Source organism: Mytilus galloprovincialis, chromosome 5 (genome assembly GCF_965363235.1).
Source record: "Mytilus galloprovincialis chromosome 5, xbMytGall1.hap1.1, whole genome shotgun sequence".
NCBI lineage: Eukaryota > Metazoa > Mollusca > Bivalvia > Mytilida > Mytilidae > Mytilus > Mytilus galloprovincialis.
Window position 1 is genome coordinate 6,685,199 of NC_134842.1, and position 19,077 is coordinate 6,704,275.

Genomic DNA, 19,077 nt, shown 5'->3' on the forward strand with positions numbered 1-19,077 from the left:
ACATAAGATGGGGACCAGTCTGTAAGGAGACCACAACACAGTTACACAAAAAACCACAAGACAAATGAAATACATAAACAAAATATTATAAAAGTGACTTAACTTGCAGATATTTTTCTATTTGTTGTTTTATTTTTCAGCTTTTGGAGCAACAGCTAGAATGGGAATTGATTTAAAATTAGAGATGTGTATCATGAGTATGAAAGCTAAAGTAAGTCTAAAAACTGGAATACAGTTTCTATACCTATGGAAGGGAATATCCGCCATAATTATACAATTCTTAATTTGTGAAATGCAATTTTCTTAATTCGTAACCTGCAATTTCTTAATTTGTAAAATGTAATTTCTCAAGTTGTAACATGTATTTCTTCCATCTTTTACATGAATTTCTACATTTCTTTATTTGTGAAATGTAATTTCTTCATGTGTAAATACAATTTCTTAATTTGTTTAACATATTTTCTTCATTCGTTACATGACTTTCTACATTTCTTAATTTATGAAATGTAGTTACTTTGTTTGAGTCATGTTTTGTGAGATGTGCCAGCCAATGAGAAGTTCCGTTTCTAAACAAAAAATACAAGTTACAAATCAACATGTTACAATTCAAGAAGTTTGACAAGTATAATATATGAAATTTTTTCATTACTTTAAAATCGATTGATTGATTGTTGGTGTTTTAACGCCACTTTAGGGCTATTTCGTGGCGGCCAGATTTTACTGGTAGAGGAAGCTAGAGGGCCCGGAGAAAACCACAGACCTTCAATAGGGAAACTGTCAACTCGTAAATTTTTGAAGCGACAAAGTCAGAACAAAAATTAAATAAACTAAAATAGATATAATTGTCTAGTAGGTTAAAAGTATCTAGGTTAGTTAACATCATTTCATCAAATATTCAGATATGATCTCCAAGCAAGATGTCAATGAAATCTGGAGACAGTATTTTTGTTGGTCAGCCCACAAACATATAAGAAACTAAACTTTAAGATATCAATTTTCAATTTTTGTCTCGCTTGACGCAGTCAAAAAGCAAGTCATAGGTATGCTGTTTCTTGTGTCGGCAGCAATGGCGGTGTCAACAATGTATTAGTTTGTGATTAGGTTTAGTTTTTAGTGAACCACTAGTGGTAGGTCAAAGTTATTTGGTATGCAGTTGTATTAGTATTGGCATATCCCATTGCCATGAGATTATTTGGCTCGCCCCCTTCGTTATGGTCTATTGACTTTGACATTTTTCTTATTTTTCATGTATTTGTTTGTGATTGGTCAGTTTATGAGGAACCACTAGTGGTAAGTTAATGATAATTGGTATGGAGTTGGATAATTATTGGCACATCTCATTTCCATGGAGATTATTTGGCCCTGCCCCTTTTGTCATGGTCTATTGACTTTGAAATTTTTGCTTAGTTTTCATGTACTAGTTTGTGATTAGATCAGTTTATGGGGAACCACTAGTGGTAGGTCAATGATATGTGTTTGCAGTTGTATAAGCATTGGCACATCTCATTTTCATTGAAACTTTTCAGTCATGGTTCATTGACTTCTTTAATTTCAACATTTGCATTATAGACATTACAAAAAGCCAGACATCATCTCTGTGATAACAGTTTATTATTCATTATTTACAGTTCTATAAATACTCGATTTCTTTTTAGAAAGTCCACTTGCCGCACCATTCGCTATCTGCAAGAATTAAGTTGGTGGAGCATTTGCGTTCGGTAAACACCCTGTCACTGTCTTGTGATTTTTGGGGTAGACTTTTAGGGTCGTTTGTAAATTTGTTGACGAAGAGCTAGTACGCTCTGTTTACTCTCGATTCGTCTTATACACTGTCCGGAATATAGAGCTGATTGTTTATGACACTTGAAATGGTTAACTCATTAGACATTTCTGATTTGAAAACTTATTGCATCAGAATACCAATCAATGCAGTTGCACTTAATTTCATGTGTATGTTTTAATATTATAGAAAAGAAGATAACAACTTTTATAATGGATATAAATCCTAAAATATTGGGTGTAAGTTGGTAGAAATACGAGTTGGTAAATATTGGGTACGAGTTTGCGAAGGTACTAGTTGACATGGCTCCACAGCGACCTTGTGTACTATTTTATTCTAGAATTTGTATTTCTAGACTTGTCAAACTTCTTCATTTGTAACATGTTGATTTGTAACTTGTATTTTTTCTTTAGAATTAGAACATCTCATTGGCTGGCTACGGTAACAATTACAAAGAAACATCTCGCAAAACGTGACTCAAATGAAGAAAATACATTTAACTAATTAAGAAATTGTATTTACACATTAAGAAATTACATTTCACAAATCAAGAAATGTAGAAATTCATGTAACGGATGGAAAAAATACATGTTACAACTTAAGAAATTACATTTTACAAATTAAAAAATTGTATGTAACAAATTAAGAAATTGCCATTTACAAATTAAGAATTGTATAATTTTGGCGGATATTCCCTTCCATATATACCTTGCAAGTGTTGAAGAAATAATTGCAACTCTTTAAGCTATACTTTTTATTATACATGGCAGCATTCATTTCTTCTTAGTGTACATAATGAAATCTTAACATTACCTTATGGTCAGTATAAATGACACATGCAATTTTACAATAGACTTTTTATTTAAAGTTTTTTTGTTTAATAAAAAATGATTATAGTTTTTTCCAGTAATTTGAAATAAAAGTTACAGACAAGTTCCAACAGTAAAAGAACTAAGAATAATTCTATTATTATAGGCTGTTGTAACACCACATATTGGTACCAGTGTGTGGGGATCAATAAAGGTGGATATTGGTTTTGCATATGGTGGAATTAGATTGGAGGGGCACCTGCTTGAAACCAGTTTCCCAATCACTGCAGAATTTGGATTTGGAAAATTTCCAATAAAATTAGGGTATGTTAATAACAGCTGTGGATTCATCATTATTCATTGGATACCAATTTTGGTTGATTTTCTGGGTTACGGTAAGCCAGGAATTTAAATGTTCAACGAAGTACAAATTTTCTATAGGGTTGTATTTAAAAACACGTAAGAAAAACAACAACATCTAGTATGTGCCAAAATACAATATTTTTTCAATTCACAAAAAATTGGTACCAACAAAAATAAATGATTCTTCTGTAATTATATTATTAGTATATATTTAAGCAAACTTGACTAAAACCTTAATGGCCAGTTTCTTTTTATAGAATGGAACAACTGGTTTTAGAATAAATGTGGTTATTTCCGATGCACAGACTCTATGAGTGAATCACAATTACTTTTCATCAATGCTGTCTTTAATGACATGACAACAGTATCGTAACTATAACTCTTCTGAATAAGTATGTTTCAAGGTTCGGATAGCTTTTGAGGTGAATGACTAAATTTTTTTCTATTTAAAGTTTTGTTTTAATTTAGGAGTTGTACCATGAACTTTAATTTAAAGCCATTTCTCTATTACAGGTTTCGTCTTGATCTAGAAATCATACCACTGGAGCTGAAACTTAAAGCATTTGCTAAATTACGACTAATATTTTTTTCTGTGACTGTATTTGATGCTTGTATTTGGAAGTATAAGCTACCGACTTATAAAATAAACATTTTTAACAAACCTTATGAGAAAAGAGATCCTCATCCACCAAGGATATCATCTGCAGCAACCAATCCTCGTCAGAGAAGATCAAGCCCTGGAGGTTGTGAGGTCAAACAACTTGAAGGTCGTGACATAACAGATACAGCCTTTCTTTTAGAAGTGTCAGCTAAGTCTGATGTCAGTGACATTACATTATCTTATGCTATAGGGACACACAGATCTGGTACAAATGTCCAGGACTGGACAGGGATGACTGGAAACTCTCTGACTGCTCCAGTCCATCTAGATAAAGAACATTATGGAATACCCCTTTACTGGACGGTCAAAGCTAAAAATAGCCAAGGTGATTCCAGTATAACTGAGTGTAATCTACAAACATTTGATAACACCTTACCTGATGGTAGAATAGATGAATCCTATCCCTACACAAGTCATACCAAGAAGATCAGTGGTAATGTGGTGGTTTTTGATGATTCTGAGTTAGTGGACACTCATTCAGAGGCCGTTGGATTTACCAAATGTCAAGGTGGATCAGGGTCAGAGGTCATTCCATGGCAACCACTTATTTTGAAATCTACTACAGAACGTAATGTATCAAAGGCGAATTCCCCTCTCAAGTTCTTCACTATTGGTAAAGAGGGGAAATTAACTGCAGAAAAGATTTCGAGTAGTAAAACTGATCATGTTGAGGAGTGTGCCCAGAAATGTGTTAATTTTGGGAGAAAATGTGTTGCTTTTGACTACGAACATCATTCAGAAACCTGTGACCTCCGTGCCACCGTGGAAGGGCCTAATGCAGAGCTACATATCAGTGGCACATACAAAAACTATGAACGACTCGGAGTGGGATATAGCTCTTTTATAGATCACAATCTTGATTTACAACATGGTATGGTCTACATCTTGAATGCTGAGATAACAAACACACTTGGATACAAAGGTTATGTGTCATCAGGTGGAACGATGGTAGACCACACCCCTCCAGAGCCAGGACCAGTTGGCATGGCTACTTTTGATCAGACAAAGTTTGATGGATGTAAGGCTGCAATCACACAAAGATGTATTGACCAAACATCTCTACCAAATCATAGGTAACTAAAACATAGTAATAGCCAATGTTGTGTAAATCTGAACTCTCAAGGTAAATGTAGACTACATGTATGTATGATTTTGAGATTGTCTTATAGGTTTACAAAATTACTTAAATCCACATCATTTGGACTATTGTGTCAAGTTTTCGCTTTCCCACATTGGCAATCATATAACATCTCCTTATTTTTATAATGTTTAATGATTAGTTAGGTCAGTTTAAGGGGAACTGCTAGGGATAAGTCGATGATATTTAGTAAAAACTTGATTTAGCATAAGCACATCTCATTACCATGGGGATTGTATTACTATGAGAATAATCTGAATATATTTCAGCAGCATTAAATGACTTATGTCAGAATTTATTTTCTTAAGTTTCTATGAAAGTGGCAAATGAGACTAAAGATACCAAAGGGATATTCGAAATCATAAGTCAAAAATAAACTGACAAAAATAAATAAGAATAAAACGATCAAAAGCAAACAACAGTATACAAAACTCAACATTGCAGCTACAAAACTTGCAAAAAAAACCCAAACAAAAACTAGGAGTAATCTTAGGTAATACAGAAGGGTAGGCAGATCCATGTAAACTTGTAAGATTTTCAAAGGACAACAGTTACAAAATAAATTTATCAATGCATACACAATGTATTTGTGGAACTTATGAAAGTTTAACTTGATTTTATTTTATAGAAAGATAATAGATGGCTGTGAAGGTTCCACAGTATTCAATGGACATGAAGGTGGAGTAGAAACTCTATACACACTGGCCAATCATTTTATGTCGGGTAATTATTGTTATAAACATGATAAAGTTGACATAAAAGAGACATAAATGTCAACATGAAATTTATCTCAATGAAAAATTAGTGATCAACTTATTTTTTACACAAAAATGAAACTTTATGCAGTAGTAGCACATTAACCAAGGATGAGTGTAAAGGAATATTTTCTCATTTTGATATTTAAAGGGGAGATAATCTAGCTTAACTTTTTAAAATATTTCTGTAAAAAACCATATGCTGTAATCTTCTCTCTTAAGGCAAGGTTATTCTTTTGTGAGTTCACTCACAGATATAGATTATAATACATGTAACTAAAAAAAATGTGTGATAGTAAAATAAGATTAAAACAGAAAAAAAGGCTTTAAACGAATCCTTTCTGATAAACCCCCTTTGCCAGTTTTGACTAAATGTAAGTACAGTATTTCATCCTATCATCTTTTGCTTCATTTTTTCAAAGTTTAATTTTCACTAAATTTTGACAAAATATGTGCTTTGACCCTTTCGACAAAAATATGAAAATTTCAATAAAAAATTGATCACTTTTTTTTTCATTACTTCATTAGAAAATTTTGATGTGATATATAACACTAACACTAATTTTGATCATTATACAATAGAATGTGATTTTAAATATTCAGCTGATTTTTACAGAGTTATCTCCCTGTAGTACTCTTGTTAGGTACCACCTTAACACTAGAGGGAGATAACTATGTAAAAATCAGCTGTAGTGTTATGTATCACCTTAACCGACTGTGCCAGGGCTGTATAGCCAGTCAAGGTCGTTTATAACTTCTATTTGTATCCCCTTAAATGCTCAATTTATGCTGTAGTTTAATATAAAAAAGGAGATGTGGTATGATTGCCAATGAGACAACTCTCCACAAGAGACCAAATGACACAGAAATTAACAACTCTCTTATAGAATGGATCAGTACCTTTATTATCATTTTATATTACAGCTAACTGGGATGGCTTCAATGACAATGAAACAGGTATCTTTGGATATACTTGGTCCGTTGGTACAACAGTTTGTGGAACAGATATAGCCTCCTTCTCTGATCCACATGCTCACTTATCTAGTCCTAAATTCTGGACCAACACAGGATATGCCAGGAACCTACATTTACCTGATGGTCCATACTATGTCACAGTCCAAGCTATTAACAATGTGGTCCACGGTGGTGCCATGGTAACAACAGTATGTCACTCCACACCCATCACGGTTGATACAACTCCGCCCTTCTTTTCCAGAGGGGTGACTGATGATGATATTGTTTTTGATGAGGATTTTAATTTGATGGCTATGTATTTTGATACCTTTGATCCTGGATCTAAGATAAAGAACATAGATTTTGGTTTAGGACTAACAAAACATGATGTAGATGTGAGAGGGTACTCTACGTTTGATTACAAAGAGAACCAAACTTTTATTGTAATTGATGATTTAAACCTTGCCTCAGGAGAACCTGTCTGGATTAGACTAAGATCAGTTAATAATGGTAATTAATTATTTGTTTATAAACATATTTATTATGATAAAAGGTAATTTTTTGATAATCTCAGATGATTATTTGATGTTTCACAGTGTCTAATAAATCTGTTTGCAAATATTTGAAGTGTTATAACCCTATATCCATTTATAGCTAATCATGTATTATGTATTCTCTTTTTAGTTGACCTGTTTAAAACAGCACACAGTGATAACCCTATCTTGATAGACAGAACAGAACCAGTAGCTGGTCATGTTTTAGATGGAGAAGTTATGGATCAAGACCTACAGTATCAGTCTGGTAGCAGTAAAGTGTGTTCTCAGTGGAACGGATTCTATGATCCTGAATCAGGGTTAAGCGAGTAAGGAATTAGCAATATAAGTTAAAATCTATTTAAACATGGTTTGTCCTAAGTCAAGTCATTGGGTTTTTTTGTCAGTCAATCAATGTTTTGTTATTTGGGCTCCACAGATTAATGCAGAATGTCTATATTAGCCATCTTGTCTGTCCATTTGGTAATACCCTCCCTGTGCAAAAACAATAATATTACCCAACACAAAGTTGTATAGGGTATAATGTTTATGGGCAGTCCGGTCAGCCAGACTGTTTGTCAGTCTGTCAGTCCTGCTCTTGTCATCGCAACTTCTCCATGTTCTTTAAGACCACACACAACAGAATTTGGAGATAATAATGATTTACCTTGTACATGAATGACAACAGGAACTTATGATAAAATATTATTTCTAGAACTTAAGCCCTTTGAATTTCAATAGCCTTAAGCTTAAAATAGAACTGGAACAGTTAGTCTGAGTGCAACCACACCTTTGAAACCCCACTACAGAATTGCATATAACTGTGTAGTTAATCAAGACATAATATATAGATGTACAGTGCAAGTATCTACAAGAAACCTATATAAATGGTCTATTGTTGGAGTTAGCCCAGTGGCAATGTAGGGTTTGGGGTATGTGATTAAACTATCTAAGCTTACAACTTCCTTGAAATGGGGTTTGAGAAATACATTGTGCATAAGAAATATCTGCCTGCTGTGGATTAAAGCATGTTTAAAAGGGAACAGCACTGATAACTTCTAGAGTTCTAATTAACTTTACATTTTACATGAATACTCAAGCAGGGCCACATATGACAGCTGCCATTACTATAGTCTACTTTTCTTTAACATAAGGAGACAGAGGTGTAACCACTTTATGGGTAGTCCTTGTAAGTATGCTCCTCAGTGACAAATAATCAGTTTTTGTATTAAAATCTATACATCTTGTTCAGTCCATAGCTTCCCCTTAAGATGCGGTGAAAGAATTTAATACAACTTTTATATTATAATAAAATTAGCAATTGCCATATCTTGGTAGAAATGTAGTCTTCTAAATAACTTTTTATTTCAGATACAGATGGGGAGTAGGAACAGAGGCGGGACGAGATGATATAGTGCCATTTAAAAGTAAAACATTTTCCCGTGATGTGAAGGATTCCTGTGCAGACGTACAACTACAACACAACAAGACATACTACTCCACTGTTATAGCTAAAAATAGTGCACTGAATCCTAAAACTGTGGAGGGATATTCTAATGGAGGTAATTTGCACAGCATAATAAATGTCTGGGAATATTACATCGATACATTAATAGATGAGACAGTATGATTGATTGATTATTTCTTGCTTAATGTCCAGTACTAGTGGCAATTATTAAAAAACATTATACAACCAACTCTTAGATATTCATTTTATTTTTTATGCCCCATTTATGGGCATTATGTTTTCTGGTCTGTGCGTCCGTTCGTCCGTCTGTTCGTTCGTCCGTTCGTCCGTCTGTCCCGCTTCAGGTTAAAGTTTTTGGTCGAGGTAGTTTTTGATGAAGTTGAAGTCCAATCAACTTGAAACTTAGTATACATGTGCCCTATGATATGATCTTTCTAATTGAAATGCCAAATTAGAGTTTTGACCCCAATTTTACGGTTCACTGAACATAGAAAATGATAGTGCAAATTTCAGGTTAAAGTTTTTGGCTTCAGGTTAAAGTTTTTGGTCAAGGTAGTTTTTGATGAAGTTGAAGTCCAATCAACTTGAAACTTAGTATACATGTGCCCTATGATATGATCTTTCTAATTTAAATGCCAAATTAGAGTTTTGACCCCAATTTTACGGTTCACTGAACATAGAAAATGATAGTGCAAATTTCAGGTTAAAGTTTTTGGCTTCAGGTTAAAGTTTTTGGTCAAGGTAGTTTTTGATGAAGTTGAAGTCCAATCAACTTGAAACTTAGTATACATGTGCCCTATGATATGATCTTTCTAATTTAAATGCCAAATTAGAGTTTTGACCCCAATTTTACGGTTCACTGAACATAGAAAATGATAGTGCAAATTTCAGGTTAAAGTTTTTGGTCAAGGTAGTTTTTGATAAAGTAGAAGTCCAATCAACTTGAAACTTAGTATACATGTTCCCTTTGATAAGATCATTCTAATTTTAATGCCAAATTAGAGAATTTATTCCAATTTCACAGTCCTTTAAACATAGAAAATGATAGTGTGAGTGGGGCATCCGTGTACTGTGGACACATTCTTGTTGTTAACTCCATTAAAATGTTGTAAAAATCATTAAAGAAATATATGAAATAGTAATTGCCTTTTCATTCTATTGTAAAGGGTCCCAGTGGAAAAAGTCAGTTTTCCTAAAGTCTTTGTTTTAAAAATGAACTTGAGCTACCACAGTCATCTATTTATTTTAGTACTTATTGACACAACAGCACCTGTAAAAGGATGGATTGTGGATGGTAATATTGGAAAGAAGCATGACATGAATTTCTCTTCCGAGACAGCTGAGGTCTCCTCAAGGTGGGGTGGATTTAGTGACCCAGAAAGTGGAATCGTCTCCTACAACCTAGACGTTTATATAAACAATAAACTCTCACAAACATTCCACAATGGACTAAAGACAGAGTTTGTGGATTACTCACTGAGTATGAAACATGGCGACCATATTTATGTTAAATTGACAGCTAAAAATGGAGCTGACATTTCCACCATCATCAGATCAGATGGTTTCATTATTGACCAAACTCCACCCATTGTCAAATACCTGTATGACACAGAAGATGGAAAACATTATCAAAGTGATAACACAAGCCTCAATCTGAAATGGGAGTTTGACGATCCAGAATCTAGGATGAAGGAGTATCGCTTCTATATTGAAGACTTTCACCAAGGTCAAGGACATAAGTTTTATCCAAAAGGTCAAGATTACATTACACTTCCAATAATTAAGAAAAATATTACGGCAAATATTCATCTCTCTAACTTAAATCTTCAAAGTGGACAAAAGTATTCAGTGAAGGTAGTGGCCATTAACCATGCAGATATGCCGACCTCTCAGGAATCAACTGGTGTTATGATAGATACTACACCTCCTGTTCTAAATACGGTAGTATAGGTTTAGACTTTAAAAACAGTTATATCTATTTATGATGAGGGGCATAAAAATTGAACAGCTATTAGAAAGAAATTTTGAAAGCGCTTTCAAGATGTTAAAATTTTCATTCTACTAATGAACTCAAAAATCATTAACTTTTTTTTTCAGACTTTTTTAAAGCCCCGCAATTGTGCAGAAATCTACTTCCTTTTTCAGGTCTTGCTTGCATGAGACTTTCAATAAAATATATATTTATCAGTCTAGTAAAATATAAGGAAGGAACTCAATACCAATTAATTTTTAATAAATGTTTGATATGAAAAAAACGTTACCTGAAAGCGTTTCTTTGTTTAAATTAAATATGACGTCATAACTTAAACAACGTCACAACTAAAATCTCTAACAACAGAACCAAAATTGGAAACGTTACGGTATTTCCGTTTCTTTTTTTAACATGTTTGAATTAAAAGAAAGATTCATACAGACTTCGTCCCCTTTCACAGGTAATGCCTGCCTCATATTAAGAAACCAGTAGAAAAATAATTAAAAAAAGTTTCCGGTCATGCATACTTATCAAAATTAATAATTTGTCATTTATAAATACATGAGGCGGACATATATATATCTGAGTTCTATCTTTTTTGCTTTTCAGATTCATCTTGGACTTCATCAGGAAATAAGTGACGACAAAGGCTTTATTGAACATGATGATCAACATAGCATCACCTTGACCTGGAAGTCACATGATTTCCAAAGTAGCATTATTAAAAGTTATGTAGCCATTGGTACTTTTTACGGTGACACATCCGTAACCAACAGTTTCCTGGAATTTGGAGCCGAACCAAAGGTTACCTTGAAAGACCTAAATCTTAAACCAGCTTCTGGAAATGATTCTGTATATTACTATGTCCAGGTCAAAGTTGAAAATGGTGCTCGAATGTTCTCTGAAATAAAGAATTTATCATTACCAATCATAGTTCTGAAGGATAACATTCCCGGTAAAGTTTTTGATGGCAGGAGTGACCTTGAGGATGCTGACTTTACCATTGACAGAACTTCAGTGGGCATGTCCTTTGTTGGTTTTGAAAGTGAGCAATGTAGCATTATTGGATATGAATGGGCCATTGGCAGCCAGCCATTCTATTATGATATCCTTCCGTTCACTAGATATGGAATAGTTCTTGTTAATGATACCCATGGACGAGGTCAGATCCATACAGAACTTTATGAGGGATCAACGTATTATATAACAGTTAGGGCACAGACCGGACATCGTTGTAAAGAGGAATATATCCTGTCATGCTCCAATGGTTTCTCATTAGATACTACTCCTCCTGAGATAAAAATGATCAGTTTTGGAAAAGAGAAGATCAATCCGGAAACCATCACAACAAGTTTGTATCAAAATAGAACAGATTCACTTGATTTCAGATGGGAGTCTAAGGATGCTTTCGGCATTAATGAAAACTGGTGGTCTATTGGTTCTCTACCAGGGAAGCATGACATTCACCCAGTAACCGTAACTAAGGACAATTATATACCAGCAGGATCCGTCTCATTTAAACATGGACAGACATTCTTCCTGAATACTGGTGCTGTAGATAAAGCAGGGAACCAGAGAGTTGTCTCCTCTCCCTCTATTACTGTAGATACCACCATACCAGAGATCTTAGATTTGAGATGTACACAACATATATCAGTTCTCAGGTCTCTCGTAGACTGTACATGGGAAATGATCAGAGAATTTGAAAGTACCATAAATAATTTCACCGTTGGAGTGGGATCTGAAGAAACAAAGACAGACATATCCCTCTTCCACAATCAGGATACAAATAAACGTTCCTGGACCAGAGATTTATTGACAAGAATTAAAAACAATAATCTAACGGAAATATACATCATCTTCAAGTTAGAGAATGTACTTGGAATGGCTAAAACATTACCATATAAGGTCATAGTGGATAGAAGTATACCCATTGATGGAAAAGTTGACATTGTGACCAGTATTGACTTAGATGAACCAATCATGAAGCAGTATTGTCAGATCCCTCTTAGCTTTATTGAGTTCACAGTGAATGGATGGCAAGATGAGGAATCAGGCATTGAGAGGTAATTTATATTATCTACGGTAGAATAGCTCTAAGTATAACTTAAGAATATTAAATGACACTTCTCAATGTACATTACAACATGGATGGATTTTGTAATTTTTGTCAGTTAGATGTATTTCTTAATTTAACATATCTCCAGAGGATAAATATTGTATCACACTTGATACAGTGGTAGAATCTATGTATATATCACCTAAGCTGTATAAACATGATACTCGACCTTTAACTTTTACCATTGATTAATCTAGTTGATGTTCCTGTCTTTTGGTGGCTTAAATCAAATTACATATGAACATTTAATGAAGAAAAAAATATGCTTTAATTTTTTGTTACGATCAGCTGAAAGCACAATTTCTGAACTTCAATTGAGACACTTCATGTTAATAATTGGAGGCACAGTTATACTTACAATGCATTTTGAACCATCATCAGTATGATTAAGCAAGCTTTTTGTTTCATTTCAGGTATGAAGCCGCAATTGGAGCATATGGAAGGACAACAAATATCCAAGATTTCTCGTCAATAGATGTTAAAGACAAGGTTTTGATCCCTTACTTAAATATGGATGATGGCAGTGATGTAACAGTAACAGTGAGAGCATTTAACAAAGCTGGATTATATAACCAGGTGACCTCTGACCCTGTTATTGTAAGTCTGGTACCTCAGCTTACTGTAATTGATGGAACCAGTCTTGAGGATGAGGACTACCAGACATCATTGAATGTCATTCAAGGTTACTGGAAGTATTCAGACAGATGTAAGATTAAATCTGCAGAATGGTCGGTCGAGGACATTGAAGGAAATGTATTACAGGATTACCTCCCCTTGTCTGCAGCTAATTCTCATTTCTACTCCGATGTCATGAATCTGACCAATGGCTTTACTTATATTAACATCATCCGAACAGTTGATGCTCTAAATAGGACAAGAATTGCTAGGTCTGATGGGATAGCTGTAAAGATAGAACCACCTGTTCCAGGGACAGTTAGGGATGGGGAGAGAGATGATTTAACTTATCAAGAATCTATACATGAATTATCTGTTAACTGGGATCCATTTGGAGATGCCAAGTCTCGTGATCCAACACAGAAGATCAGAAAGTATGAAGTTGCTATAGGTACTGACAGAAGATATGCTAAAACCAGGAGCAATGTACACTACTTTGTTGATGTTGGACTGAACACCTCCTATTCATTCAAAAACATGAACTTAACCTCTAAAACTGTAACATATTATATGACAGTAAAAGGCTACAGTAATGCTGGCAGTTACCAGGAAGAAAGTTCTAACGGAATCAAAGTAGGCTACCATGATGAGATATTCCCTGGATTAGTAGAGTATAGTACAGTACAATCTTACACTGATAAACTCTATGTTTCCTGGAGTGGCTTTCAAGCTGATATGGGCATCGATCAATTCCGTCTCGGTGTTTCTACCTTTAAACCAATACAACTGCCCAATACAACACTTAACTGTAAACAGTATGAAGAATACATTCCTGACTTTGATGTGGTTCCTCTACATGACGTTGGGGTTGACACCTTTACTGAAATGAAGAATTTGACCTTAGTCCATGGTCATCAGTATTATGTTACAGTAATAGCCACTGATTCAACACAAAGATGTATTGGATCTTATGGTCCCTCCCTAATGATAGATGCCACACCCCCTTCAGCTGGAGAATTATATCTGCCTGGTGGAGTTGGTCCAAATGTTGCATATGTTTTTGATCCAGAAAGACTGGAAATATCCTGGACTGAATTTAAGGACCCAGAAAGTTCTGTACACAAGTATGAAGTCAAACTATATACTGGAACTACATGCTATGATGAAGGAAAACTCCCAGAAGATGGCGTTGGTCGTAGTTATTCTGTTATGAGATCAACTGATGTAACCAGCGACCTTCAAACTGAATTCTATGATTTAAGACTTAACAGAGCGTTTACCTATGTAGTAACTATTACAGCTATCAATGGAGCTGGACTGAAGACGACAGTCAGGTCACCTCCAGTACGGTTAGATATAACACCACCTATTCCTGGGGCTGTCAAAATGGGAACTGACTGGAAATCTGATATAACATTTCAGTCTTCTACAGACAAGATGGAGGGAATAATTGGGATAGCTCATACTGAGAAGGCATCAGAATGTCCAAGACAAGTTCAAGTCTTCCCAGAATTCCATTCACCAGTACAGATAGAACCAATCGGATTAGACTTTGATTCAGAATGTGTAGTGCATAACGACGACACATTATCCTTGTTTATTCGCCATGATGATCAGTTACAGCATATAATAAAAGGAGGTGTAAAATTATCCTCTCAGAATATCTTAGAGGGTAACTACAGTACCACACTGAAAGCTGCATCTGGGAACCAGATTGTAACTAGCTGGTTCCTGGCTTCTAATTTTGATAGTGTGTTCTCAGATTTTGTTTTCAGTCCTCCAGATAATGACAGCAATGTGTTAATGGAAGGTATTGGAAACTCCATAGCTGTCCCAATAATGACCAGTACAACTAGTAGCAAAATATTTACAGAAATGACCACTGACCTTACAGATTTTGTAACTGACGGTGAGATGGGAGAGAATACAACTGATTTTGGATTAAGTGACCAAACTGCAGACTCTAGAAATGTCACTGGTTTCTATACTACAACATTGAATTCAGTCATCACTAACCAAATAAAAACAACAAATGGTCCTGGTAGTATACAACTAAATGGCTCTAATGACTATGGTACTGAACTTCTTGATCATTATGGTGTTGGCTTCCATATCCCTGGGTATCAGTTTAATGGGAAATGGTATGGCTTCATATGGATAAGAGACAAGTATAAAACAATCACTCGACAAGTTGGATTGAAGTTTGACCCCACTGTGACTTATAACAACTTTATTGTCAATCTGGAAAAGGTCATGACTCCTATTACTACAACTTGGGGAATTCAAGTGTTTCTAAATGGAGAAACCATTGTCCAGTTTAACGGGATACAATTCAAGGACTTTGGTTTGTCTGGAGTGTACACCTGGAATAAAGATAATTATTTTCCACCAATTGAAAATATTATGGATCCTTTCGTTGGAGAAGCTATTATAACAAGTCTGAAAATACCATTGCCTAAAGTTGAAAGTATGAAATGTGTGTATGGCACAGCTTTTTATGACAGAGAAAGTCAAATAAAGGAATTATGGGTAGGAATATCAGATTCTACAAACAGCACTGATTCCATCTCTCCAATGACTCTGTATAGTACATTTTGTATTCAGTGTTCCTCAGGTTGTAATATTGGATGTGAAAAGTTATATACAGAAAAACACACAGAAGATTTCCAGATAATTGATATTGTTGTTAGAAACCTGTCACTCACAGCGGCTACAGTGGAGAAGTCAAACTACAGTTCTACAGACGGCAATCAATTCAATGCCACCACATACTATTACAATGTTAAAACTGTTAACATTGCTGGACAGGAAACTGTGGTTCAATCAAAGGGAATTATGGTAGATACAACTCCTCCAGACTTACAGTACGTGAGATGTGTGGATCCCTCTAACTCCATGGAGGAACCGACAACATACCAGGGTACTAACAGTAGTATGGGAGCTTACTGGGAATGTAGTGAAGATGTGGGAGACATTGTGGATTATATCATACAAATAGGAACAGAAGCAGGTAGGATATTTAAGTTATCTCACCCTGAAACATTGTGGATTATATCATACAAATTGGAACAAAAGCAGGTAAGATGTTTAAGATATCTCCCCCTGAAACATTTTGGATTATATCAAACAAATTGAAACAGAAGCAGGTAAGATGTTTAAGATATCTCCCCCTGAAACATTTTGGATTATATCATACAAATTAGAACAGAAGCAGGTAGGATGTTTAAGTTATCTTCCCTTAAAAACATTGTGGATCATATCATACAAATTGGAACAGAAGATAGGGTGTTTGAGTTATCTCCCCTTGAAACATTGTGGATTATATCAAACAAATTGAAACAGAAGCAGGTAAGATTTTTAGTTATCTCCCCCTGAAACATTGTGGATTATATCATACAAATTTGAACAGAAGAAGGCAGGATGTTTAAGTTATCTCCCCTTGAAACATTGTGGATTATATCATACATATTGGAACAGCATCTCGCTAGCCAAGAGTTACAATCCACTCCTGCTCTCTTCACCCTTGGCGGATTGAGATAAAATTTCAGAGACACAAGGTAAGGATTTTTATTGGTTGCAGTCAAAACTCGCTGCATCCAATTAAAAAGTGCCTATAACATGATAACATGTAAATGTAGAAAGTGTTTGTAAACAATTACCACATGTTTATTGTGCAACAAGTCTTTACATTCCTAACCATACAACTATTTAGTGACAACTTGAATGTTTTTAATAAACCTATAGAAGTTCCTGTGTATGTTTCATCCGATAGATGGCACAACATTGTTATCACAAATGTTGGCTCACTCCGTCATGGGTGAAGAGAGCGGGAGTGCATCGTAACCCTTGGCTAGCGAAGATGTGGAACAGAAGCAGGTAGGATGTTTAAGTTATCTCCCCTGAAACATTGTGGATTATATACAAATTGGAACAGAAGCAGGTAGGATGTTTAAGTTATTTCCCCTTGAAACATTGTGGAATACATCATAAAAATAGGAACAGAAGCAGGTAGGATGCTAAGTTATCTCCCCCTGAAACATTGTGGATTATATTATACAAATTGGAACAGAAGCAGGTAGGATGTTTGAGTTTTCTCCCCCTGAAACATTGTTGATGATATACAAATTGGAACAGAAATATCATACAAATTGGAACAGAAGCAGGTAGGATGTTTAAGTTATCCCCCTGAAACATTGTTGATTTTATCATACAAATAGGAACAGAAGCAGGTAGGATGTTTAAGTTACCCCCCCCCCCTCCCCCCCCTGAAACATCGTTGATTATATCATACAAATAGGAACAGAAGCAGGTAGGATGTTTAAGTTATCTCCCCTTGTAACATTGTGGATTATATCATACAAATTGGAACAGGAGCAGGAAGGGTGTATCTCCCCCTGAAAAAGGTTTAAGAGAATATGGTATGAATGTGACTGTTTGTTATGTCCTATTGTGTGGATCATTTTTCTGAATCACATGAAGTGTTGTAAAATTATGGAAAATAATATGCAAGCATCACTATAGGTAATATATTTTCATGAATTCTTTGACTGTCAGCTACAACTGAAATCAAAGCTTTTTCTTCAATTTAGGTATCTGTCAAGTGTCCTTGACAAAAGTGTCCTTGACAAAATTTTAACTTTTTACTTCCTTACAAAGTATTTTAACAACAAAATACTCATATATATATCAATAACATAAACATGTCATCCACTGAAGGTGATATCAAAACTTATTTTTGCAGGTAAATCTGACATAAAGCCACCTGTTTCTGTTGGATTCAGTAAGAAGATTAAGGTAGAAGGACTTAGGGGTAAACTCCTGCATGACCATATCTATTTCCTCACTGTGACAGCTGTGAACTCAGCCAGCCTGATGTCCCAGGAGTCCTGTAATGTTACCGTGGAGATCATGCCACCAGATGTCAGTAATGTCACCTTGTCATACATGTACAGTGATGATGTTGTAGATGATACCATATTTACAGCAGAAGAACATGATATTGGTTTGGAATGGGAGGGAGGCAAAGAGGATGTTGCTTTTTATGGTAAGTATTAAATATTTTATTATGAGTGCTGAATTAAAACTTATTTATGAATTTATGAATACTGTGTAGATAAAAGTATAATTGTGTACATTTTACTACACATTGTACCAGGAAAATTATCATCAAAGTTTGCTTGACTTCTGTTTTTTTATGGAACGATGATTTATCCTTAAGGTTAGCATGCTATCTTAAGACAGCTAAAATCATAATACAATTTCATTAATACATATAACTGAATTTGTTTGATAATGAGTTTCACATTACCATACTGGCTGTATATACTGCACACTTTTATACTTAAGATAAATAAATGGTAATAGAAGATGTATATTATGCATAATTATAAAATGAAGACTGTATTATACAAATATGGTATACTAAATGGATATTAAAATAAACCATGGCAAAATGAGGAACAATTCAAACTTATTTATGCATCATTTTGCAGAATGGGAGATAGGATCTTCCCCAGGTACAGATGATGTCTTCCCCAGAATTATTTAGATTCCTATTAACTGCAAGCTTTATTTTACAGAATGGGAGATAGGATCTTCCCCAGGTACAGATGATTTCTTCCCCAGAATTATTTAGATTCCTATTAACTACAAACTTTATTTTACAGAATGGGAGATAGGATCTTCCCCAGGTACAGATGATGTCTTCCCCAGAATTATTTAGATTCCTATTAACTACAAGCTTTATTTTACAGAATGGGAGATAGGATCTTCCCCAGGTACAGATGATGTCTTCCCCAGAATTATTTAGATTCCTATTAACTACAAGCTTTATTTTACAGAATGGGAGATAGGATCTTCCCCAGGTACAGATGATTTCTTCCCCAGAATTATTTAGATTCCTATTAACTA

The 19,077-nt window shown here is 34.7% G+C and overlaps 1 protein-coding gene across 1 annotated transcript in view; it reads left to right on the top strand.

Annotated features, from left to right (window-relative positions):
* The window catches only part of LOC143075034 (uncharacterized), a 58,138-nt gene that overhangs the window by 31,159 nt on the left and 7,902 nt on the right, over positions 1 to 19,077 (top strand). Inside the window, exons 14-24 of the mRNA XM_076250269.1 lie at positions 141 to 211; positions 2,756 to 2,913; positions 3,466 to 4,686; positions 5,380 to 5,474; positions 6,431 to 6,970; positions 7,145 to 7,322; positions 8,365 to 8,555; positions 9,711 to 10,402; positions 11,043 to 12,499; positions 12,966 to 16,177; positions 17,909 to 18,211. Of these exons, the coding sequence (XP_076106384.1) occupies positions 141 to 211; positions 2,756 to 2,913; positions 3,466 to 4,686; positions 5,380 to 5,474; positions 6,431 to 6,970; positions 7,145 to 7,322; positions 8,365 to 8,555; positions 9,711 to 10,402; positions 11,043 to 12,499; positions 12,966 to 16,177; positions 17,909 to 18,211 (8,118 nt within the window). The remainder of the gene's footprint in view (positions 1 to 140; positions 212 to 2,755; positions 2,914 to 3,465; positions 4,687 to 5,379; positions 5,475 to 6,430; positions 6,971 to 7,144; positions 7,323 to 8,364; positions 8,556 to 9,710; positions 10,403 to 11,042; positions 12,500 to 12,965; positions 16,178 to 17,908; positions 18,212 to 19,077) is intronic.